The sequence below is a fragment of the Chiloscyllium plagiosum genome, chromosome 4, assembly GCF_004010195.1.
Source record: "Chiloscyllium plagiosum isolate BGI_BamShark_2017 chromosome 4, ASM401019v2, whole genome shotgun sequence".
In the NCBI taxonomy this organism is placed as follows: Eukaryota; Metazoa; Chordata; class Chondrichthyes; order Orectolobiformes; family Hemiscylliidae; genus Chiloscyllium; species Chiloscyllium plagiosum.
In genome coordinates, this window is record NC_057713.1 from 111,341,234 (window position 1) to 111,368,132 (window position 26,899).

Genomic DNA, 26,899 nt, shown 5'->3' on the forward strand with positions numbered 1-26,899 from the left:
CTTAAGTTGTGACTTCTTTGTACTTTGCTGCTGGTTCTGTTGACTGTCTCTGCCGGACTCTGCTCCTAATCAGAAAGGTACATTTCATTAGCCCATAAAAAGTTTGACCTGAGTTGTATATGGACTGTATTCAAGAGCTGCTTTGAATATAAATATTGAGATGACTAATGCGATTCTATTTCCTTAGAGCGATATATTTGAGGAGTGTAAATTGTGGAATGTTGGTGACAGAATCAGGGTCCCACGATTCCTTAGGTGAGGGATGAATTGGAATTTCACAACGAACTGCCAATGGAAGGGTTAAGGAACAAAAAATTCCAACCCTTGTGCTGGGTGCGAGCAGAATATAATTTGCTTGCCCACAATTTGTATGTGAAGAAAACACATTATGTAACACAATTTGCATAATTTACATAACCCCAGTGCCAGGGTTTAATTTACATTGCCAAAACTGGTAGTCATCCAAACATTGCCCGCAGACATTGCTGACTTAGTCAGAGCACTGCAAATTTCAAGGTTATGGGAGAGCCTCGCTCATATAGCCATACACCACCGGCAGACTATAGGAAGGCTGAGGATGAGGACAGAGGATCTCTTCCCAGTACAAGAGCTTAGATAACTTCCCCCATTTGACCTTTGCCACTAATCCCACCACAGAATATAGGATTCAGGGGCAATCTTCTACTTTCTGTAGTTTTCCTAGTGCCTGATATGCCTGTGGAATGATGTGTCTAAGCATCTGCCACACTAGTGAGACCAAAGAATCAGACTCGAGAGTGACCTTCTGGAAATGGTTAAGAATCCCATTAAATCTCTTTTCTCAGTAGAAACTAAATCGTAGTCTGGGGAAGATAGAATTTGTCTTGATGTTTCAAACTTTAGTCAATTTTTAGTATTCTTGTTACTCAAACTAACAAGTAAATCTGATTGACCATTTAGAGGATTGCTGTACGATGTTTCTTTAGAGTTCTGAGAATTGCATCTTAGAAAGGATATCGAACGTGGAAAGTTTTTTTTTTAACAGATTCATCGTAAAGCTACCAGGGCTCTACTTTTAAAGGAAGTTATATAAACAAGGCCTGCATTCCCCCTAGAATATAAATGGTTAAGAAGTAATGTCATTGCCATGTTTAGAATTTGAAAGGAATTGATAGGGTGGATAGAAAGAAACCTTTTCTCCTGGTGAGGGTGTACAAGTTATTCAGGAAAGACATTAGAAAACACTTCTTCGCACAATGGATCACAGATGTGTGGGTCTTCTTTCCCAAAAATAAAGAAATAAATGCTATTTTAATTAATAAATTCAACTCTGAGATAAATAGCTTTTTGTTAACCACGAGTATTGGTGGAAAAAAGCTAAGGAAGTGTGTGGAGTTAGAACACAGATCGGCCATATTCTTGTTGAATTGAAGAATAGATTAGAGGGGCTGGATGGCCTACTTCTGTACTCTGTGCTTGCAAATGAACCAGTGATGCTTTCAGGATAGGGAATCCCATAGCCTGGGCCACACCTAGTTATTGTCTTCAGTTTATGTTGGGGAATGAATTAAGAAATGATATTAATATAAAGGGCAATGGATATGTGAAACGTATTATCATCCTACCCCACCGACAAAATAGGCAGTAAATGCTGGGTCAATTTATTGAAATGTTCAAAACTGAAGCTTTGCTGGGTAAAGGCATCAGGGGATATGGAGTCAATGTGGGATAATAGAGTTGAGGTATGAATCAGCCATAATCTAATTGAGGAACAGATGCCTAGGCTGTACTACTGTTTGTCATTGTTCCAAAATAGCTGCAATGAAATTTGGAAAAATATACAGTATCCCAATGAGCGAAGTGAAGGTGTCTCTCATGTTCCCACTCAATATATTCTGCACAGTGGTTCCCCACATCTGCACAAGCTGTTATATGATTTTTCCACCCTGCTTCAGGGGGTTGAAACTTACAGGATAATGAGCAGAGTGGAAGAAAACTTGGGATGCAAGTGTGTGAAGTGAAAAATTAATCTCCATCCAATTTCTGGGCCAAGATGTGTTTCTCTCTGCTCTCAACTTAGCTCAGAGCTTTTGAAAATTGCAACAGTACAATTCCCCATTATAGCAGACAGAGTGCAAAGAAAGAGTATGGCTACAGCATGCAGTGCTGATGTTCTGAATAGTAACTCTAGAATCTGTTAACTTACCCACAAGTGTACTACTTGGACTTCACCTTTCTGTTTGAGGCTTCTCTAACTGCAGCGGTCATCACTTGTTAGAAAGCAAAGGCACAAATTTCTTATGTCTCCCTGAACCTTTTTATAAATTGTCACAAAGCCTGGTTTGTAATGGTGAGTGGATCAAAGGATAATGTTGCTGCATTGTGGTTTTTTTGCAATGTAGAAGGATGCTGAATGTTTCTGGTTGTGGTCCAATATCCTGAACCAAAAAGAAGAATTTCTGGAGCAGAATCATGAATCTTCAACCCATGTCCGGTCGCCCCTTAAAGCATCTGTTGTCTTTTGTGAAGTATTCTAAGTCACACACGTTTCATATGACTCTGCTGGTGCTCTGAAAAGAGTCATTTGATCTATTTGGATGCTGCACCATGGTAACATTCAGGGCTGTTTGCGATTTCAACAACAGAGAGCAGCTGCGTCAAGTGATTCCCGGGAGATGTTAACAAAGAATAGCTTGCAATAGCCCTGAGCAGGATTACAAGCAATGTTTACCGTAGAAATACACTCCCAATACATACATATCAATTTCATATTTTCCAATTCATCTTCCATATGTGCATAATGTTTTTCTCTATATAGATCCTTCGTTAAGTATTGACTAATCACACCTGACAAAGAAAGATTGTTCTCTACGATACAGTCATGATGACCTTCCTCTGCCAACTTTCCTTCTTTTGCTGCAGCCAGCAAAAATGTAAGATTAAAGAGAATTTTCCTCACCTTCTGGCTACCTTCCTGCCTCAAACTTGTTTCATCAGAACAAGATGTTCACAGCCCCCATAACTCTGGCTTGCTATGGAGTCCCACCCACCTCCTACCAGCCGCCTACTTTGGGTCCACTCTGAAACCTGACCTGTCACCCGGCTACCCAGGAGTCAATTTCCCTTTTATTCTATTATTGAAATTAGTGGCTGACAACCCAAAGGCAGCAACAATGGATGACTGATGTATCATTCACGGGAGAATTGTCTGAGTACTATAATGCAGGCTGGAACTGTGAAGTAACTGTTCTGGAGTACATGAGGGCTTAGAAAGCAGAACTATCAATGGGAAGAACTTTACTGTTCAGTAATCACTGTCTAGGGTTTTGTTAACGTGGATATACGTTCTTCAGAGATAAACCTTTTAAGGTAGAATATATGGGTATTTTAAGGAATAACAAAATAGAGTTAACTTTGTATTGTTTCCAAACCTTTCCACCACTGGGAATTTTCTTTTGTCATGCCTGGATCTATTGTAGACTAATTGATAGAGCCTGATTGCTGTGACGAGTCAACAAGCTGATTAATCATTGTGTAGTAAGGTCACCAGCATGATAGAATGTGACTCCTTCAATCCTATACCACAGGAGGCTGCAAATGTACAGCTGTTGGCTACTTTCAGGATTGAAATTGATAGATTCATGGCATTGAGGGAGTCGAGGAAAATCGAGTTGATGTCAAAGTTCAGCCAGGATTTTATTACAGAGCTGAGAGTATGGGGTTCTGCTATGTCTCTTTAAGTACCCTGGCCTTTTCTCACCTAACAATTCTAATATGGTGGAAGCTTAATGTCTTTAATTATGTCTGCAAGGGCAAAGCTTGAGAACATCATTTTACATACCAAAGCTCGCACTCTTCCAAAAAACAATCCCACAACATACACCAACTGAATTGCTGATCAATTGTGCAGTTTAAATAGTCGCACCTAGGCTACACACCTCGGCAGGAGGCTGAGATTTCTGTGAGGTGAGCACCATTTGAAGCAAGACTGAATAATGTAAGGGGAATGTGCATTCTGCCTTTAGCAGGTGCTTAAACTACTTGGAAAAGAACATCTGACATGGAAGAAGTGTGCAGATACCATCGCAGAAAAACAGAACATGCTTCAATGTTCACCTGCAGGGATAGCCCCAACACTGCTTCGAAAGAAATAATGAACCACTTTTAAGTTTGTTGCTGTGTGATCTACTGGCTCTGCCTGAGAGTGTGGAAAGGTGCTGTCGCCTGCAAAGCTGCATGAGCGCAGTGAAGGTGCTCTGTAATTTGACAAGGTTGCCAGCCTGCAGAAGTCCCATACACAGCCCTCCTGGTTTTCTGTTCAGAGGGAGTGTCATGTACTTGCCCCTCCCTCGCATAAGCAAATAGCAGGCAGGCCCCCCCCCCCCCCCCCACCTTTAGCTGCGAACTCCTCTCCCAATCTTGGTCCTGCCTCAGTGAGCAGTCTGTCCTTGAAGTTGTCTTTGCTTGTTCTCCTAGTCAGGCTACAGGCCAAGGAGGAAGGGTAAATGCAGTGGCAATGTCTGGGAGTAGGGGGTCAGTCCACAATTCTTGAAATTAAAACCAATGCCATCACCACATTCAGCACGACCCCCTGTCAATTTCACCAAGTGTGAATTGCATGAGAAATCCTCAATGTTTTTATACATACAAATGGAGATGGTAGAAATTGTTCAGATTCTGGATTAGTGATGCTGGAAGAGCACAGCAGTTCAGGCAGCATCCAAGGAGCAGCGAAATCGACGTTTCGGGCAAAAGCCCTTCATCAGGAATAAAGGCAGAGAGCCACTAATCCAGAATCTGGTTTCCAGCATCTGCAGTCATTGTTTTTACCTCAGAAATTATTCAGCAACAAACTTGATAGTGGTTAATGTTTATTCTTTCAATATAATGCTGGAGCTGTCCCAACAGATGCATATTTATACTGCGTGTTTAAGAAATGACATTAACTGGAAAGGTAAGGCGACAAATGGAAGCACTGCCATTATATCAGCATTATGCAATGACCAGTGCCAGTATGGTGGCTCAGTGGTTAGCACTGCAGCCTTAAAGTGCCTGGCACCCAAATTCAGTTCCAGCCTTGGGCAATGCCTGTGTGGAGTTTGCACATTCTGCCAGTGTCTGCGTGGGTTTTGTCCGGGTGCTCCAGTTTCCTCCCACAATCCAAAGATATGCATGTTAGGTGAATTCGCCATGCTAAATTGCCCATAGTATTAGGTGCATTAGTCAGAGGGAAATAGGTCTGGGTGGGTTACTCTTCGGAGCGTCGGTGTGGACTTGTTGGGCCAAAAGGCCTATTTCCACACTGTAGGGAATCTAATCATCTGCCTACTCTACTTACTCTGCACACTCTCCTGACACTCCCACTAACACTCTCATCGAAACAACATTTGGTGTGAGCTGCACTGGACGTGTGTGCCCTCCATTCCGAAATAAAATGGCACCTGTATCAATGAGGAGAGCTGAGGTTTGTGGCCAGTGTATTTGGTACAAATTATAATGTTTAAAGAAATGTCTACATTCGCTTGGAAAATACAACATGAAGAAATAATGCACTGAGACGTACTAATTATTTTAAATACGTCTGAGTTTCTTGATAAAAAGAAACAACTGAGCTGTGTCACACATTGTCAGCATTAACCCACACTTCCTAACCCATTTATCGAAAACATACACCTACTTACCCTGACTTTGGCCATCATCACATTAGGTACCGCTGGTAGAACACAAAGCATTTTGGATTTTCTCTGGTTGCTTGATCTGCAAGTATGTTGTTGGCAAACTACCCATCAACATCAATAGTAAATGCGGCAGAGCAATACTCCACTCACTGCCCCACCTCCTAGGTTACCAGACATTAGAGGTGAGTTCTTGTTCCACCATGAGGGTCATCACGAAATGGTTTGTAAGGTACCCGCTAAAGTCATCAAAAAAGTGGGATAACAATCCAGCCCATGAGTTAGAAGCCAAAGGTGCCTAGTGGTCTTTGAAAGGTTCTAACTATAGCATGTAAAAAGCAAAAAACTATAGCATTTCATGCCACTGCTGTTACTTGGACATGGAAGCCTAGTCCCTTCTGTTTTTGGAATGGAATGCTTAGAGTTGCTGTTTGACCTTTGGCTGTTTTGTGTGTTATATTTCTTTCTTCTTGTTTTTGCTTCAGGGATCAGAAGGTATGCCTGGTCAAGCTGGATTTCCTGTAAGACCCTTTTAATTTTACTTACTTCAGAACCATCACTAGCACTGACTAAATGACAAAGCAGGTTCATTTTCCCTTTACAGTGCTTCCACCTTGGCAATAAGCTGGTATTTGGAATGCCAGTTAACATTTCAAATGTTCACAACTGAAATGGAAAAAAGACTTGAATATACAGTATGTAGATCCTTTCATGATCCCCGATTGTTCCAATCTGCAATGAATCAATAGTAGCCAATTTGTGCACAGCAAGATCCCACAAACAGCAATCATGTTCATGACTGGGGCAGAATTCGTATTCTAATGTGGCTGGGAGGCAAGTACACCAGCAATATCTAATTATTGGCCAGTGTCAGTCTGCCAAATGTTCCCACTCTAGCCTCTTCAGGGAAACAGTTTCTGAGGGAGTAGGAGGTAATGGTCAATTAGGTCAATTTGTGCCAATTGACTTCACCCACATCTGCACCCCAGCTGATGCCTAAAGGTGAACTGATGACAGTCTCCCAGCACCAGGTAAAGGAGTCAGAGGTGCATCCTACCAAGCTTCTCAGTATGGATCTGCATGGATCATGGAGTGGCAGCATGCCATCCTTTAAAGGGGTAACCCCTCCACAATGGTGGCTTGGCAGCTGTGGCCAAAGTACATTTTGTTCCGTGTACAAGTCTTCAGAGAGCACTTACAATCAGAAGCACCCTAGTAGTACCACACACTACTGTCAGTGGGGTTAAAAAAACAATCCACTGTCCCCCCTCTGCCCCGCCCCTCCCAGTTCCAGGCAATCCTGTGGACTGTCCTTGTTTCAGACCCCACTCTCAGTCCTTGTATGGACATGGCTCCAGAGTTTTCAACCCAGATTTCTGCAACTAAAATTCAACTCCAGACCTCCTGTTGGTCAACAAATTGGTGCAAACTACTACTCCCATCTTAAGTTAGGGGTCTTTTACAACCAGCTGAAAGGATAGTTGAAGCCTCAGTTAACATGCCCTCAACATTAGGCAGCTCCACCAATGCAGTACTCCCTTACACAAGGCTCCGTCAGGGATTTGAATCCATCAGCTTTTGACTCCGAGAGAAGAACACTAACATACACACGACTGGAGTTTACATTTCTAGCTGTGACAATATTGTCTGGAGATTTGATCTGTTGTTCAGTTTTAATCAAGTGCTGTCGACCTATCTTGTTGGTAATTTCGATGGTTTTGCACTAATGGTTTGTATTGTACCCCCAATAAAGTGTTCACTACAGGATTGACAAGACATGATGTTGACACCAGCAACCAACATACATTAATGTTGAGAAACAATTGCAAGTTTTGCTTCACAGAAGGATACAGAACATTGAACCAAAGATGTTTGGAACGATTAGTCAAAATCTTGGTGATGTCAGCATTATTAAAGTAGTTGCAAATGAGGGGTGCTGATGGATAGTGAGGTAGAAAGATGGCAAGGATCCAAGGAGAAAACTTAATATTTGGGCCCTAAGCAGCTGAACAAATGATCAGCAAAGGAGAAGCAAAGAATAGATAGACTGCAGAATTGGCAAAATTAATGAACTGGTCAAATGAGACAGTCAATGCCAGGATATAATCCATGAACTGCATTCCCCTCTCCTCCTAGGCACACATAGCAATATTCTTCCTAACTCCCAGCTACCTCTGTCTCCTTCAAAGGTCTCCATATAACCTACGTGGTTTACAATGCCTTCAATCACCTCCTCCTAATCCTTCTTCTACAGAATAAATGGAGCAGTGAAGCTAACAACTTGGCTCACCCGAGCGCTGACCTGCTGACCACTGAATCAAATTGAAGCCGATGGAAATCGTTGACATCCAATTCAACCCCACACTTTATACTTTCCATACTTACAGACTTGACTCTTTTTCCCTTTATTCTGGAGCATTTTTCAATCCAGAGTGACCCAAACTTTTTTCTCACCAATGAAGTACTTTTGAAATTTAGCTATTACTGTAATATAGGCAACATAACAACCAATTTGCCCAAATAAATGTGCTCATGAGTAGGTAATCTATTTGTGATATGGGTTGGGGGATGAGGATACATATATGCCATGGGATCTTTGAAGTGCAGCTGAGAAAACAGATGGGGCTCCAGTTTAAAGTCTTAGCTGAAAGACAGCACATCTGAGAGAGCACCCTCTGTGCTAAGTCTCTGAGGAATTTGAACCCTCCGAGAATATTTCTGAATCAGAAGGGACAAGGATACCAATAAGCCAAGACTGGCACAAAATTATATTGTACACATTTGATAAGCGCATGAATATTAAAATAAAGTTTAACGATTAACAACAAGTATCAATGTTTTTTAACAGTTTGGTTTTGTCCTATTTCTTCAGGGCCCTAGAGGACCCAAAGGTGACCTTGGAATGCCTGGTTTCCCAGGAATAAAGGTACATCAAATCAAATTTCTTTTTTAAAAGTCATTTATCATAACAGATGTTGAGAGTTTAATGATATCAAGGATGACATTTTTGAATGTGTTTTAGTGTTTTAATAATCTCAATATTTCTTAGCCTTTGAATGTGTTTGTGTGCATAGCTGTGGCTGTTTATATTGCAATTAATTTTGAAACTATTGTGCAATAATATTGAGAAAAGAAACATGTTTTTGAAGCTTTACATCATGTACTCATCAAGGCCAATACAAGAATGCCAAAGTTCTAAAGGAGTAACAATTTATGCCCGATGAGAAAACGGATTGATGCGTTGACTCTGATTGGTCAAGGCAATGGCATGGAGAATATATCAGTGAACTTTTGCCCCTTCCCTTTGTTTTAAACTCAAAAAGATACAATGCCTCGATATATTCCATATGCTTAGTAGAAGCCCCTTGATATGAATATGTGCAGTTTGTAGCAAATGTAAATGAGTCATATTTAGTAAATAAGTCAAGTGGCTAATCCTGCTCATCATTCATATAGTTATATCACTCACATCTCAGTTTCGTAACATTGGTCCTTATTTACCTTTGATCTTTCTCATATGCAAAATAAATTCAATAGAATTATGATCACTACCATCAAAATGCTCTCCTCCAGCTTTATGTGGTATGGTGGCTCAGTGGTTAGTGCTCCTGCCTCACAGCACCAGGGAACCAGGTTTGATTCCAGCCTTGGGTGGCTGTCTGTGTGGTGTTTGCACATTCTCCACGTGTCTGTGTGGGTTCCCCTGGGTGCTTTGGTATCTTCCCACAGCCAAAGATGTGCAGGTTAGGTGCTAAATTGCCCAGAGTGTCTGGGAAATGTAAGTTAGTTAGATTAGCCATGGGAAATGTAGAGTTACAGGGATAGGGTGTGTGTGTGTGTGGTGCTTTTCAGAGGGTCACCGTGGACTCGATGGACCTCTTCCACATTGTAGGAATTCTGTGCTAAAAATGTGTCCACAATTGCCCCTTCTGTTATTGGACCAGCTATGTATGAGCTAAAATGTTTCTCCTGAGTACATTTTAGGCTCCCTTTTGTACCTTTCACATGATTTTATTCCAGTTAAAATGACTGTAGATGAACCCTCCTGCTACTGTTGTTCTGTTGCTTCTGTAATATTTGTTGAAAGCCATATAGGCCAGTGCCTTTATCCAATGTCTAAAAACCAAAAGACCTTTTGATTGCGGATCCAAACAGACCTGTGTAGCCCTACTAAGCTTGGGCCCTTTCGGGAAAAAAAAATTATTTTTAAGTCCATTTGGTCCTGAACAGACCTGAATGGACGTAAAAGCAGAGTTTTTTACCCAAAGGACTTCAATCGACCTATAACAATAAGTGTATCTGAAAACCGAAAAAATCCTTTATCCAAAAAATCAATTGGTACCGTGGTTTTCAGATTAAGGATTGCCAACCTGCAGCGATAGGGATTCAATAGTTAAGCGAACAGATAGGAATTTGTCCGGCCACAGACATGATTCAAGGATGGTGTGTTGTCTTTGGGGATTTCTGCATTTCTCCATAATTTGCCTCAATATTTGTTCTTCTGTTGCTCTCTGACTATTCAAGAATCAATTGCCCCATTAATGTAATTGCTGTTTTCTTTGTTCTCACCTGTCATCCTTCCTCGTAACTGTGGTGCTCCTTTAACAATATTACAACACCCTCTCCATTTTTCTCCTGCTCCTCTATTCCATCTGAAAATGCTTGTCACCAGAAATGTTGAATTGCCATTGCTTAAAGCATGTTTCAAAAATAACTATATCATATTTCAAGTATCTGTTCCCTCAGCCCATCTACTGAATTTACAGCATTCTTTGCGTAGAAACGTGCATTTTTAATTACTGAAAAATTGCTTTGTTCTCTACTTTGTAATCTGTACTATTCCTGCGTTCGATAACTTCCAAAAATGTTTCCTACCACTTGCTTTACTTTTGACCCTTTTAGATTACTTTACAGTGTGGAAACAGGCCCTTCCGCCCAACAAGTCCACACCGACCCGCCGAAGCACAACCCACCCATTCCCCTACATTTACCCCTTACCTAACACTATGGACAATTTAGCATGGCCAATTCACCTACCCTGCACATCTTTGGACTGTGGGAGGAAACCGGAGCACCTGGAGGAAACTCCAGGGAGAATGTGCAAACTCCACACAGTCAGTCGCCTGAGGCAGGAATTGAACCCGAGTCTCTGGCGCTGTGAGGCAGCAGTGCTAACCACTGTGCCACCGTGCCGCCTGTCAGAATCCTATCCCCATGCTCTGCCAACTCCCTCAATGCAGGCTTTTGCAGTGTCATTTCTTCCAGACTGACTCTACTGTTCCCTTCAGTGCCATTTGTCCAGTTGCACAATCATTCACATTTTATTGCTATTTCATGTGGGCAGCATTGGGAGCAATCTAGAGAACACTTCCTTTGAGCTCCACTTTTGTAATTTCCTTCCTAACTCTGCCCTCAGGACTTTTCTCCTTATGTGTTTAGTATTGCTTTGACTGATCACCCTCCAGCCCTTCCCAGAGTGCTCTTCAGCTGTTTAATAACATCCTTGATCCTGGCACCATGGAAGTAACATGTCTATCTGGAATCACGCCTGAGGCTTCTGAATTTCCTATTTGTTCTCTTAATTACTGAATTGCCTACATTGCTGTATTTTCCAGAGAAGCCATATCCCTACCACGATTCAGAACTGCAGTCAGTCACGGTTCAAAGCCAGCCAATTTTAAATTTTAAATTCACAAACTCCAACCTCAAGGCCTTGACAATGCAGCAAGCTAGGGTTGCACAAGATATCTCTGCCATGCCTCAAATGACAGAAATTATTTTGTATGATTTATTGGTCTTCTCGGTGTGTTGCCATAGGACCTGCCACGTAGGCAGCTGGTCCTGTGACCCGGGTGCATTTTGTAACCATCCCCCTGTCGAATCAAACAATAGTAAAATAATGGGTGAGCTTGCACCTCAAATTCCATCTCATCTTGCATCCTCAAATAATTCAGGGACTAGATGCTTATATTTGGTTGCTTTTAAATTTTCATTCTAAAGTACAAACTTTGGAATTCTGGGGTTTATGGTGTCAGTGGGTGAACAATTAATACTAGCATTCAGCAATCTACTTTCTAATGTAAATAGCATACAGTGAAAAGCAGTATAAAATTGCTAGGTATTCGGGCTCTACTTTTAACTCTAATTCCTAAACATGAAGATATGTTTATGTCTGTTTTTCTTAGCTCGAGAGGGAATGCCTTCACCCCACAGACTGTAACGGTTCAGAAAGGCACCCTACTATCGTCTCTGGAGAAACAAGGGGTGACCAATAACTGCTGGGTTTCTTAGTGATGCCCACATTCCAAGAATAAACATTTTAAAAAGCCAGTTCTATTAATCTTTAAATTTGCAAAATCTATTCAAGTACCACTGGATTAATTTTAGATCCAGTGAAATCCAAGACATGGTAATTAATCAGCATCTCTGACCTTAGTTCAGAATATTGCTTAACATCAGAATGGTGAGAGAGTTAGAAATGGAAAGCAGGATCTGCATTGCACCAACTGTGATGATCTGATCATTAACCCTGAGCAATCTCCATGTCCCACCTTCAGTCCATTATCCCACTGAGCAAAATTCTGCAAAGTATCTGGACAGTTACCAAATGTTGGTAAATTCATTAAACATTCACTCAGAGTTGCAGATTGTCACCACTTGTATCTTGCAGAGCAGACACAGTGTATTCCACCAAGAGCCAAGTCAGTTCCTGCTCCATATAAAACCAACACTATGTGATGCTCTTTAAAGTCTCGATCACTTGCATAAACATGTGGATATGTACAAACAACATCCATTTCTTAAAACTTTAATACGGTGACCTTTCAAAGAAAAAATTACTATTGCCAAGTATCTAAATCTATACTTGTATTTGACTATCCACCTTTGCAAGTACCATAAATCTGAACATATACTGTGGATATGAATACCTGCACATACTGTGGAATTTAACATGCACCATGAATCTGAATATACTCAGTTAGTAGGATAATGTATGTTTGAATATTGACAGTAGATCTGAATACACCATGCGAGTCTGAATATGTACTGTAGACTTGAATATACTGCCTGGATTAAAGGGTTGTATTATGAGGGCAGGATAACCAAGTTTGGCCTATATTCATTGGAGTTTAGAAGAAGCAAAGGTGATATTATCGAAGAATATAATATTATAAGGGGACTAGATATGCTGAAGGGATTGTACCCATTATGAGAGAATGTCGAACCGGTCTGGGGGAGAGACTGTACAGTTTAGAATAAACAGATTTCTAATTAAGACAGAAATGAAAAAAAATTATTATCTTTTAGAGGATTTTTAAAATTCTGTTCCACAGACAGCTTTGGAGACTGGCTAACTGAATTTATTCAAAGCTGAGTTAAATAGTTTTTTGATCAAAGGATCCAAAGAATATGGTTAGCTATGTATAGGGTGTAAGATTCTGAAAGAGTAAATGCTAAGACGTGCCTTTGGCAAAACCCACTTTGGTGATGTGATACGAAGATGTTGAGAGACAGGACTTACATTTGGAAGCAAATAGCTTTGTTTAGTGATAGGCAGTGTGGGTTTGTGAGGAAGGTCATGTCTCACCAACTTGACTGAGTTCTTTTGAAGAGGTGACAAGAATGTTTGATGATGGAAGAGCAGTGGATGTTATCTACATGAAAGGCATTTAATAAGATACCTTGTGGCAGGCTGATACAAATGGTCGAGCCTCATGGGATCTGGGATGAGCTGGCTAGATAGATACAAACTAGCTTGGTCATAGAAGTAGTGGTGGAAGGGAACCTCTCAGAATGGTGATCAGTAACTAGTGGTGTTCCGCAGGGATTAGTGCTGAGACCTTTGTTGTTTGTAATATATATAAATGATCTGAAGGAAAATGTAGGTGGTCTGATTAGTAAGTTTGCTGATGACACCAAAATTGGCAGAATTGTAGATAGTGAGGATGGTTGTTAAAAGATACAGAGAGATATCGATAGATTGCAGATTTGGGCAGAGAAGTGGCAGATGGAGTTTAATCTGGACAAATGGGAGGTGATGTACTTTGGAAGATCAAATTCAGGTGCAAATTATACAATGAATGGCAGAACCATTTACATACAGAGGGGTCGAATATAAAAGTTGGCAAGTTATGTTACAATTATATAAAACTTTAGTTAGGTCACATTTGGAATATTGTATGCAGTTCTGGTTGCCATACTACCAGAAGGATGTGGAGAGGTTTTGGAGAGGGTACAGAGAAGGTTTTCCAAGATGTTATAAGGTCTAGAGGTTTTAGTTACCTGGAGAAGTTCGATAAACTCAGATTGTTTTCACTGGAAAGACGGAGACTGAGTGGTGACCTGATAGAAGTCTGCAAAATTATGAGAGGCATAAATAGGGTGGATAGTCAGAGGCTTTTTCCCAGGCTGGCAAGGTCAACTACAAGAAGGGCACAGGTTCAAAGTGAGAATGGGAATGTTTAGGGGTGAAGTGCAGGGAAATCTTTCACACAGAGGATGTAGAGACCTGGAATGCACTGCCAGTGTAGGTGGTGGAAGCAGGCATGATAGCAACTTTTAAGGCATATCTTGATAGACACATGAACAGGAGGCGAACAGAGGAATAGAAACTGCAAAAGGGCAATAGGTAGCGGTGCAACAGTGCTTTTCAGAATGGAGATCAGTAAATAAATAAGGATTAAGAATTGACATAGGCCTGGTAGACCAAAGGGCCTATTCCTATTGTATTGTATTTTTATTGTATCACGTCATATGGACTTATTGGATGAAGAGGTAACGATCTCAGACAGATAATTCCTACCATCTAGAATTTCCTCATATACTCTGTAACAAGAGCCTCTTGTATACTACACTAAGTTGGCCCTGAAAGTCCCTGAAAGGAAAGAGAATGGTGTTGTAAATGTACCAAAGAGCTAACACAAAATGATGAGCAGTAGTGAGAATTCACATTACAACTTGGCAGAATAACAGGTTGCAGTGAATGTCACAATCAGATCAGCTCTGTTATTATTGAATGGCAGAGGAGTCTTGATGGGCAGAATGGCCTACTACTGGTCCTACATGCATGATATATACGATTGGCCTAGATATAAAATATGAATATACTCTGTGATTCTGAATGTGGTCTGTGGTTCTTTCCCACAATATACATATAGCAACAGAAAAACACTGGAAGCAGACCTGGAGAGAAACGTTGAGTATTTCAGATTGATGACCTTCCATTAAAAGGTGATGAAAAGTTATCGACCTGAATCATTGCCCCTTTTTTTTCTCCACTATGTGACCAGTGATGTTTTCCCAGGCCTTTTTTTGTTCATATTTCAGATTACTAGCATCTGCAGTATTTTGCTTTTGTATAGTTCTGAGTGTGAATTGTGGATTGGAATATATACCATGGATCTGCAATATACCTTGGATCTGACTCTGTACCTGTGATTCAGATAGATCATATGAATCTCAATATATCCACTGTTTTTATGTAGATTTGTGGATCTGAATGATTACTATGGATCCAACAAAATATGCAAAGTTGCATTGATACCATTGAGGTTGATTCTGAAACACCATAAATCTAAGTATACAAACTGGATTTGTATATGTACAGTACGACTGGATTAAATTGATTTGTATTGTTAGGATGTGAGGAGCTTTCAGCAAAATACTATCTGAGGAGCTTCTAGCTGAGAGAAAACAAGGACTCACCAAAATCTCTTAGTCATAGAGTCATAGAGATGCACAGCATGGAAACAGACCCTTCGGTCCAACCCGTCCATGCCGACCAGATATCCCAACCCAATCTAGTCCCACCTGCCAGCACCCGCCCCATATCCCTCCAAACCCTTCTTATTCCATCCAGATGCCTTTTAAATGTTGCAATTGTACCAGCTTCCACCACTTCCTCTGGCTGCTCATTCCATACATGTACCACCCTATGCGTAAAACGTTGCCCCTTAGGCCTCTCACCCTAAAACTATGCCCGCTAGTTCTCGACCCCCTCACCCCAGGGAAATGACTTCGTCTATTTATCCTATCCAAGCCCCCATGATTTAATAAACCTATATAAGGTTACCGCTCAGCCTCCGTTGCTCCAGGGAAAACAGCACTATTTCCCCAAAACACCTATTCAACCTCTCCCTGTAGCTCAAATCCTCCAACCCTGGCAACATCCTTGTAAATCTTTTCTGAACCCTTTTAAGTTTCACAACGTCCTTCTGATAGGAAGGAGGCCAGAATTGCACACAATATTCCAAAAGTGGCCTAACCAATGTCCTGTACAGCCGCAACATGACCTCCCAACCCCTGTACCCAATACTCTGACTAAGAAAGTAAAGCAAACCAAACACCTTCTTTACTATCCTATCTACCTCTTGCATGAGCTTATAAACAATAGCTTCAACCTGAAGCCTGGCTACTATCAAGTAACACTGAGGTGCCTCACTGCATTTTCAATTCTCTTTATTTACAACACATATCCTTATAAATACTGAGGGGTATTACAGTGTCCAGTCCAATGATGCAGTAAAGCTGAAAGGCCTTAACCGGTGACCTTTCCCCATTGCACCTCTGCAGCAGCCACACCATGCTTTGCTGACTATTTCAGCTTGCAGTTCAGGGTTAGTTCTGGACATTGGAACATGAGAGTCGGCAACACTCAATCAAGGACAACTACTTGTATTGGAAGGCCAGCAAGTTCCAGGCATTTCAAAGAACATTTCTTACCGAGTTGATGGTGCAGTTGATGTTTGTCTTGGTGTCTCTCCCTGGAAAGAAGCTTGTGAAGCACAGAGCCCGGTGTTACAGAACTGCTCAGAATGGACTCCAACAAAATACACTGCATCTGTCTCCACATCGTCTTTGCAAAGTCACATTCCACAGGGAGGTGGACAATAATTTCTTCCGCAACATAGCCACCTCAAGGAGCATTGTGCGGAGGGAGTAAGACTCCAGGTGTGTAAGAAAGATCTGACAGAAACCAGGTTTCATCTTGGTGCTTGCTTTTAAGTACTGACAACGTTTCAAAAATGTAATGAGATATCTCAGAATGAAACATGTTGTGCAGAGGACTCTATATCGATTGCACTATTTGTAACTTGAAATATCTTGTCCTCAGGCTGCATACCTAATGTGGATTGTATCTGCAAAAATGAAGACTGTTATATGTTGATTTTCTTGCAAGCTCTGTGATGTTTAAGTTGAAATGTATGCGTTTGTAAATTTTAAGAGTATAGTTATAGGGAAAACAAGACTAATGCCAAGTAACATTTAAAAATAATTATCTAAGTTTGCTCACTGAGCTGGAAGGTTCGTTTTCAGATGTTTCTTCAACATACTAGGTAACATCATCAGTGAGTCTCCAGTGAAGCACTGATGTTAGTGACCCATTTTCTATTTATGTGTTTAGGTTTCCTTGGGTTGGTGATGTCATTTGCTGTGGTGATGTCATTTGCTGTTCTTTTTCTCAGAGGATGGTAAATGGGATCCAAGCCGATGTGTTTGTTGATAGAGTTCTGGTTGGAATGTAATGCTTCCAGGAATTCTTGTGTGTGTCTCTGTTTGGATGGATGTGTTGTCCCAGTCGAAATAGTGACCTTCCTCATCTGTATGTAAGGATACTAGTGACAGTGGGTCATGTCTTTTTGTGGCTAGTTATTGTTCCTGTATCCTGGTGGCTAGTTTTCTGCCTATTCAATGTAGTATTTGTTACTGTTCTTGCAATGTATTTTGTAAATGACATTAGTTTTGCTTGTTGTCTGTATAGGGTCCTTTAATTTTAGTGTGTTGGTGGGTTTGTGGGCTACCATGATGCCAAGAAGTATGAGTAGTCTGGCAGTCATTTCTGGGATGTCTTTGATGTAGAGGAGAGTGGCTAGGGTTTTTGGACGCGTTTTGTCTGCTTGCTTGGGTTTGTTGCTGAGAAGTTGGCGGACTGTGTTCACTGAGTACCCATTCTTTTTGAATACACTGTATAGGTGATTTTTCTCTGCTCTTCGTAGTTGCTCTGTGCTGCAACGTGTGGTGGCTCATTGAAATAATGTTCTGCTGCAGCTTCGTTTGTGGGTGATGGGACAATTGCTTCTGTAGTTCAGTATTTGGTCCGTATGTGTTGTTTTCCTGTAGACGCTGGTTTGAAGTTCCCCGTTGGCTATTCGCTGTACTGTAGTTTGTTATTGTTTTCCTCCTCTTTAGAGAATTTTATGCCAGTAAGGGTATTGTTGATAGTCTTGAAAGTTTCCTCTGATGGTTTTTCGTTTAGTGATGATAAGGGTGTCGGGTGTCATCCAAGTAGCAGACCCAAAGTTTGGGTTGGATGGTTGGCAGAGCTATTTGTTCGAGTCTCTGCATTACTGCCCTCTGCTAAGAACCCTGATGTTGGTTCCATTGGTTTGTCTGTAGGTTTTGTTGTGGTGAAGTGGGTAGTAAGGCATAGGTCCACTAGTTTGACGATATTATTCTTGCTGATGAAGTTGGTGGTGTTTGGTGTATGCGTCTTTGGTTCTTCTAATAATGTAGTCAGTGTTTCCTTGGCCAGGTTGATGTTGATGGATGTGAACAGGGCTGTTATATCAAAGGAGACCATTCTTTCATCCTTTTCTATCTTGGTGTCTAACCCTATCCACTTTCCCCTACATCAAAACATCTCGGAAATGACTGCCAGATTACTCAGACTCCTTGGCATCATGGTAGCCCACAAATTCATCAACACATTAAAACAGCACCTAATGAACTTGAAAGACCCTATACAGACAACAAGCAAGACTAATGTCATTTACAAAATACCTTGCAAGGACTGTAACAAACACTACATTGGATAAACAGGCAGTAAACTAGTCACTAGGATACATGAACATCAACTAGCCACAAAAAGATATGACCCACTCTCACTAGTATCCTTACAAACAGATGAGGAAGGACACTTCAACTGGGAAAACATGTCTATCCTAGGACAAGCCAAACAGAGACACGCACGAGAATTCCTAGAAGCATGGCATTGCAACTGGAACTCTATCAGCAAACACATTGACTTGGATCCCATTTAACACCCTCTGAGAAAAAGAACAGCAAATGACAGCAACACAGAAAATGACATCATCAACCCAAGGAGACCTAAATGCATAAATAGAAAGCGGGTCACTAACACCAGTACTTCACCAAAGGCTCACTGATGATGTTATCTCATATGGTGATGAAACGTCTGAACCTTCCAGCTCAGTGAGCAAACTTACATCCAGAACCTCAACCAGAGTTAGAAATCTTTTGAAAACTCGATAAGTACCTAAATAATTGGATAAGTTATAAAGTTGTAGTGGTGTTTAATTTGCACAAAGTCAAGGCCAGAATGCTGATTCTTTAAGACAAGCAGTTTCACTGTAAGGTACTCTTTATTTCCAGAAAGTGCTGGACAAATTCAGCAGCATCTGTGGAGAGAGAAGCAGAGTCAACATTTCGAGCCCTGCATGATTTTCTTCAGAATCGAGTTCAGAGGTTCTGAAGAAGAGTCAATTGGACTCGAAACATTAGCTCTATTTTTCTCTCCACAGAAGCCACCAGATCTGCAGAGTTTCTCCAGTGCTTCCTAGTTTCGTTTCAAATTTCCAATATTCACAATATTTTGCTTTTACTCTTGCTATTTCCTTCTGCTTTGATCTGCAAGTGCCTTTTGTGATTAGATTCTTAATTTTATCTCCTTTTCCTGCTGTTTCCCTTTAACCTCCTTTGGATGGGAATTTAGATTCCACAAACTAAACATAGGCAGCAGTTTTGCACTCCGTTGATAAGCTGCACACAGTGTTGCTTTTTGCTGTATCTGCAGGGTGAAAAAGGTGAGCCTGGAGCTGTTGTTGGTGCAGATGGATCTCTGCTGGCTGTAAGATCAAAAGGTCAAAAGGTATGTATGAGGAAGAGGAGGAAGACATTTTTAATTGTACAATTAATAATCCTGCATCCAAGATTTCTTGATATTTTGTAATTCTCGTTATTGCACAAATAACTAGAATCTTTCCTTTCCAACAGGGTGAACCAGGTCCACTGGGACCTCCTGGACCTCAGGTAGGAAGTGTTTTAGGTATTGTTTTGCTGCATACATCAAATGTACTTTACTGAGCGTTGGAGTTGCTGCTCTCAGCTGGAACTTGACATGAACTAAGACAGACTAAATGCAGAAGTGTATTACCAGAATGGTACTGACGTTATGTGGAGACATTCAAGAAGCTAGCATTTCTCTCCTTCAAACATAGGTTTAGTGGAGAAGTAATAGAGGTGTTCAAAACTATGAAGCATTTTGATAGAGGGACTTAGGGAAAACTATTTCCACCAGTTAGGAAGCCTGGTAACAAGAGATACTGCTTTAAAATGATTTAGCAAATTGGAGATGAGGAAAAAATGTTTTTTACATGGTGAGTTGTTATTTTAATTTTGTTCATGGGATATTGGCCCTGCTGGCTAGGACAGCATTTATTGCTCACTGCTAGTTGTCCTCAAGAAGGTGATGGTGAGCTGCCTTCTTGAATTGCTGTAGACCTACAATGCTATTGTGTAGGAAGTATCAGGAATTTGACCCAATGAATGCTAAAGGACATTAGTGAACCAGATGGATTTTTACAACAATCATTAGACTTTTCATTCCAGATATTTATTGTGTTTAATTCGAGATATTTATTGAATTCAATTCCAATTGGATTGTTGCAGTGGAGTTTGACCCTGAGCCCCCAGAACATTACATGGAATTAAAGATTGTTTGTCCAGTGACAATACCACTTATGCCATCACCTTCGTTATGATTGGATATGCACCACCTGAAAGAATGGTGGAATCATATTCAATAGTTATTTCAAGAGAGAGCTAGATATATCATTGAAAAAAATAATTTACAAGATTGTGGAGAATGTGCAGTTGGATGTATAGTTCTTTCAGAGTAAGCATTGAAACAATGGGCTGAATGATCCCCTTCTGTCTCATTTATATTTCAATTCTTTCCTTTCCGTTATCTCTCCTAGCTCCAATCAGAATCTACCTCCTGCTGCATTCTGAAGTGGCATTGTATTTGATCGCAGGGCAAATGCATGCTATTTCACAGCTGGTTTGTTTTGTTACAATTGTAATTGGGAAGCAGTGGCATAGAGGTAATATCATTGCACTAGTAATCCAGAACCCTCAGCTAATGTTCTGGGGCACAGATTTGAATCCTATTGTGACAAATTTGAATACAATGACAAAACCTTGAATTAACAGCTAGTCCAAATGGCAACCACTGTCGATGGCTGTGAAAACTCATCTGGCTCACTGATACCTTTCAGGGAAGGGAAATCCGTTAGCTGGTCTGGAAAACCCACAGTGTTGTGGTTAATTCTCAACCACTGTCTGAAATGGCTTAGCAAATCACCAGTTATTTCAAGCATTGTGAGTGCCCCTACTCTAAAGGGCTGCAGCTGTTCAAGAATATGGCTCATGACAACTTTCTTTGGAGCAATTACGGATGGGCAATAAATGGTGGTCTAGCAGTGGCACCCAAATCCCATGAACAATATTTTTAGATTAGATTACTTAGATTACTTAGATTAGATTAGATTACTTACAGTGTGGAAACAGGCCCTTCGGCCCAACAAGTCCACACCGCCCCGCCGAAGCGCAACCCACCCATACCTCTACATTTACCCCTTAACTAACACTACGGGCAATTTAGCATGGCCAATTCACCTGACCTACACATCTTTTTTTGGACTGTGGGAGGAAACCGGAGCAACCGGAGGAAACCCACGCAAACACAGGGAGAACGTGCAAACTCCACACAGTCAGTCGCCTGAGGTGGGAATTGAACCCGGGTCTCTGGCGCTGTGAGGCAGCAGTGCTAACCACTGTGCCACCGTGCCGCAAACCTGCTGAGCTTTTTCAGCTTATTATTAAAAGACACAACGGATGCCACATGTTTGGTAAAGTGAATCTACTCTTTTTGTCAGATCTTCAATGTGGCAAGTTTACAATTCAGTAAATGCTTTGCAGGTTTCAGTTAGATTTATTCTGCCACCTTCCAGTGTGAAGACATGTTGGAATGGTCACATGTCAATCCTGTCCACAGAGTCATCACATGTTCCCCAACATGGGTCGTGTACTGTTGGTACAGTACAGTATCAAACATGAGATTGTGAATGATTACAGTTTAGTTCAGAGATTTCCTCTCTTCCTAAACAAAATGGATTATTAACAACAACAGCAACAGAAATTGCTGAAAAAGCTCAGCAGGTTTGGCAACATCTGTGGAGAGAAATCTGTTCAAGCTTTGTTGAATGACCCTCAGAACTGAAATGGATTAACTGTTCTGATAGGCAAAAGTGAAGAGTGCAGATGCTGGAAACCAGAGTCTAGATTAGAGTGGTGCTGGAAAAGCACAGCAGGTCAGGCAGCATCCGAGGACCAGGAAAATCGACGTTTCGGGCAAAAGCCCTTCATCAGTCCCTCTTCTGCACCAATCCAAGTGGAATATTCCTGATGAAAGGCTTTTGCCCAAAACGTTGATTTTCCTGCTCCTTAGATGCTGCCTGACCTGCTGTGCTTTTCCAGCATCACTCTAATCTTAGCAGTTCTGATAACAACCATTCTGGACATGTACAGCAAATAATGATTTAGTTGTGCAACGCTTCTGTAACCGGATTATTAATTCAAAGACATGAGAATTAAAGAATTTGTATTCCATTTTAAAAGTCTAGAAATATATATTGGGATATGTGTAAAAACTGACCATGAAGCTGAAGAGAGTGGACCCAGCAGATTCCCCATTTCCCACAGGGAAGCTTTGTCTCCTGTTTGTCCTGTATGTAACTCCCACGCCAATAGGATTGACTCTTAACTGAACAATGAAGTTGCTGCAAAGAATGGTTCATATTAAGATATCTTCTGCTTTGTCCAGAGCCAGGTAAACATCTTCCAAGTAAATGGCTAAAAGTTGATTGACTGAAGGGTTTAAATTGGATAAAACTGAGACCAAGATGATGTTGTACTATATCTTGATTCAGCTAATCTGAACCAAAAATAGGTAGCTGTCCATTTTACACATCAGCAATCAAGTGCTTGGAACAATAAATGTCAGTTCCATAATCACAGGTACCTCCCTGCAATCACACTTCACTACAGTATTCACAAATGTTACAGGATCAGAGACACCATCTTTAGTTTTAGATATTGCTTGTTTGATAACTACAACAATCCCCAGAGTTTGCATTAAGTACAGGGAATTATATGGCATATTTTGTAAATGAGGCACGTATGTGAAGGCAACAGTTTTGAGCCTTTACAAAGGTGTTTTGGAGCTGTATGGGCATACATAGCTTTTTTTAAAAATACAAGTTTTCTATAATAGGAAATTATTTTTGTCGTTTAATGTAAAACAAATGGACATGAGGATCAACATTGTTCAGAAATTTCACAATTACGAATTTCTTTTCAGGGTCCACTGGGACATCCAGGACCTAAAGGTGAATTTGGCCTTCCTGGTAGACATGTAAGTTTATTCATTCTGCAGAACAGGAGACCAAAATGAATCGTTACATCATCTAAACCAGATGTTGTTTCTTCGTAGGGTCGATCAGGAATAAATGGCAGAAAGGGTCAGAAAGGTGAACCTGCAACAACACTTCTGGTAAGTTCACTCTGGTGAAATCTCAGTATTACACAAATTATTTTCTATCGCAAATACCCCTTGAGCATTCTGTATGCAGCACCCATTGGGGTTGTCAACCCTCCCAGGATGGCCAGCCTGGACTGCAATTGCTGTCAATGGAAGGAGAAAGTATTCCAGGGACTTTGGAACCATATTTTAAACAAATCAGTCCCACAGTTTGTTTTCAGTAATCACTAAGGGAAGGAAGACCTCCACGATGAGGCATTACTCCACAGTGACTTAGGGCTAAAGGGATCAAAGGGTGGGAACAGGAGACTGAGTTGGATGGTCAGCCATAATCATATAGAATAGCAGAGCAGATCAAAGGGCTGAATGGCCTACTCTGACTCCTATTTCCTACGTTTCACTGTTTCTCTGTCACATAACATCCAGCGCAGCATCCCCAATCAGATTCAAGCATTACACCAAAAAACAAATTGCTAGGGAGGTTCCAATTGGCTGGGAATTGTGATTGGTTTGCTTTGAAATTCACTGAAGAATCGGGCATCCTATGTAGTGAGTGTGAGTGTGTGTAACATCAGCATGTGCAAGGGTCCACTGAGGTCAGGGTCAGGCTGAACTGTGATGTTTCCGCTTACTGCACTCAGGGGAATGTAAGGGAGCTGTTTGAAGGGTTGAAATCAGACCAGTGTACTTATCGTCCCATTGACATGTGCGTCTTGCTTAGTGCCCACTTCCATTTATCAGATGCATTTCACAGTTCATTGAAGCTCCTGTTACAGGCAGGTAGGAAGAATGGATGTCAAATGGCTTTTTAGCGCACTCTATCAAGGGTTAGCCTAGAAAAGTGGCCATTCGAATGAGTAAAAAGAGAGCTCCTCTTTCCAGGGTTGAAACAAATGTCAAAAAGTTTTAGGATGCACTGGGGATGGAGATTCATGTAGTTCCATGAACCAAGTGGTTGACTTGGTTCAGCACAGTAAGAGGAACATAAATTCAAAACAACTCAACTGGGACATCAAAAAGCTGAAAAAGCTAATTATTTGTAGTCCATGTTGGCAGAATTCTGATATTCAGATCTGTCTTATCTCAAAGTGATAGGAGGTGTTCAGAACCAGCCCCTTCACCACTGGTTTTCTGTGATGTCATTTCCACCAGCGACTCTTTGACTATGAGCAGACAGAGTTGGTATTCCCTATTATCCAACTGGGTGTTTCATTTGTACAATATCAGACAGTTTTATGCACTGTCCTGAGAGAGCTGAAGGTCAACAGCTGGTTCCTTTTTTCACTTTATCCACTGTCCTTGTTTGTTCAGCTTAGGACAGGATCTACTTTTCAACTATAAATGCTGCCAAGCAATAATGTTTTCTCTTACCTTGGGTCCTTTGTCTATAGATACTCTTCGTCCCAATATCCATTGTGACATTGCTTGCAATTCTAATGTTTCCTCCATAGTTGTCTTTAAAATGTGTTGAAACAACTTACCAAAGCCTTTTCTACTGCACTTTTCCAACCCACTACTTCTGGCACCTGGAAGGACTAAGGGCATCAGGCTGACTAGGAACACCACAACCTCCAAGTCAGACGGTATCCTGCCTGGGACTAACATTGCTGGGTCTTTCCATTGTTGCTAGATGAAAATACTAGAACTCCTGACCTACCATTCACTGCACGTACTGCATCAGTTCAAGAAGGCCGGCCATCTTCTCAAGGGCAAAATGAAATATGCAATAACTGCTGATAATCAATACTTTCAGTTCAGTTTATTGATAATTGAATGAAACCCAATGACCCCATTGACTTTGTAGACACTTCAGCAAGAAATGATGGGGAAGTTACACTCGTGGTGAAGGTCACAAGACTGAAAGCATCACTGAGAAACCAACCATCTATGTCTGTTTTCAGGGTCCTGCTGGATTACCAGGACTTCCCGGACCTCCAGGACCTCCAGGACCACCTGGTCGAATCCTCAATATAAAAGGGGTAAGTGACTTGTATGTAATGTAGATTGCACACGGTTCTTTTAAATACTTGCCCTTTGACTTGGTAATTTTTAACTTTTTTTTATTATCCATATATGTTTTGTCACATGCTTGTCTTTATTTACCAATTCATTTTCCTCCAACTTTGAATAGACAGTTTTTCCAGTTCCTCCCAGACCTCACTGCAAAATGCCTGTAAGTTAAATAAAGAATGACCTGATCATGCACTATCATTTGAATGCTGGACTTTAAAATCCCATTTGACAAATGGAAACTCAACAGTTGATAACTCAGATATGATCTTGTGCTTTCTGACCTGTTTAATATAACTGCCTTGAAGTATCTTTCCTTCTGCCTGTGCTTGTCTTGAATGTATTGCTTAAACTTCTAATGCTTTGAAAGTAAGTTTGTTTGTCTTATTGAAGATTATCTCGAGCCTTAAGTGAGCAGTTGCGGTGAACTGACTCGATGTCTTGTACCGTAACACCATAATAATTAAACAATCAAGGGTAATCTTTGTCTTGTATGGCCAGTAGCACAATCTCATAAAATGAACCCTGAGGGGATTGCAATCTGTTTGGTGTGCCTTGCGTTTCACAGTCCAGACTAGCAGGTTCTGCATGTGTTGTACTATCATTGATATTAAATGCATAAATCTGTCATCTAACATTTCTGGTTTTCTGACATGTCAGCCAGAACGGGTTCTTGCATTACAGATTCTGACACAACCGTTTAGTTCATCAACCTTTGTAGGTCCAATGACTGGGTTGGCAGCATTGTGAGCTGAGCGAGAAAGTGCCTTGCATCTTTTGCAGTCATTCTTAGACTTTTTCAGCATAGAAGGCCACTCAGCTCATTGGTTGGAATTTAATGCCCTTGGTGAGTTTGGAGAAGGAGGGGAAGGGGTGTTGGATTTGGCAGGAGGGTGTAGGCTCTAGATTAGAGTAGTGCTGGAAAAACACAGCAGTTCAGGCAGCATCCGAGGAGCCATCTCCATTAATGATGACCGACTTGACACTGACATTTTTTACAAACCCATCGACTCCCACAGCTACCTGGATTACACCTCTTCCCACTCTGCCTCCTGCAAAAATGCCATCCCGTATTCCCAATTCCTCTGCCTCCGCCATATCCGCTCCCAGAAGGACCGGTTCCACCACAGAACACACCAGATGGCCTCCTCCTTTTGAGACCGCAATTTCCCTACCGACATGGTTAAAGATGCCCTCCAACGCATCTCGTCCACATCCCGCACCTCCGCCCTCAGACCCCACCCCTCCAATTGTAACAAGGACAGAACCCCCCGGTGCTCACCTTCCACCTTACCAACCTTCGCATAAACCAAATCATCCGCCGACATTTCCGCCACCTCCAAACAGACCCCACCACCAGGGATATATTTCCCTCCCCACCCCTTTCTGCCTTCCGCAAAGACCATTCCCTCCGTGACAACCTGGTCAGGTCCACGCCCCCCTACGACCCACCCTCCCATCCTGGCACTTTCCCCTGCCACCGCAGGAACTGTAAAACCTGCGCCCACACCTCCTCCCTCACCTCCATCCAAGGCCCCAAAGGAGCTTTCCACATCCATCAAAGTTTTACCTGCAAATCCACTAATATCATTTATTGTATCCATTGCTCCCGATG

At 41.4% G+C, this 26,899-nt stretch overlaps 1 protein-coding gene across 3 annotated transcripts in view; it reads left to right on the top strand.

The window, feature by feature from the left end:
* The window catches only part of LOC122549324 (collagen alpha-1(XV) chain-like), a 255,798-nt gene that overhangs the window by 198,110 nt on the left and 30,789 nt on the right, over positions 1-26,899 (top strand). For 2 of the 3 annotated variants that reach the window (XM_043688956.1, XM_043688954.1), the window contains 8 exons: positions 6,140-6,175; positions 8,527-8,580; positions 19,468-19,542; positions 19,668-19,703; positions 23,095-23,148; positions 23,227-23,286; positions 25,176-25,253; positions 25,406-25,447. In XM_043688956.1, the coding sequence (XP_043544891.1) occupies positions 6,140-6,175; positions 8,527-8,580; positions 19,468-19,542; positions 19,668-19,703; positions 23,095-23,148; positions 23,227-23,286; positions 25,176-25,253; positions 25,406-25,447 (435 nt within the window). The remainder of the gene's footprint in view (positions 1-6,139; positions 6,176-8,526; positions 8,581-19,467; positions 19,543-19,667; positions 19,704-23,094; positions 23,149-23,226; positions 23,287-25,175; positions 25,254-25,405; positions 25,448-26,899) is intronic. The other variant, XM_043688955.1, reaches the window with a different exon arrangement.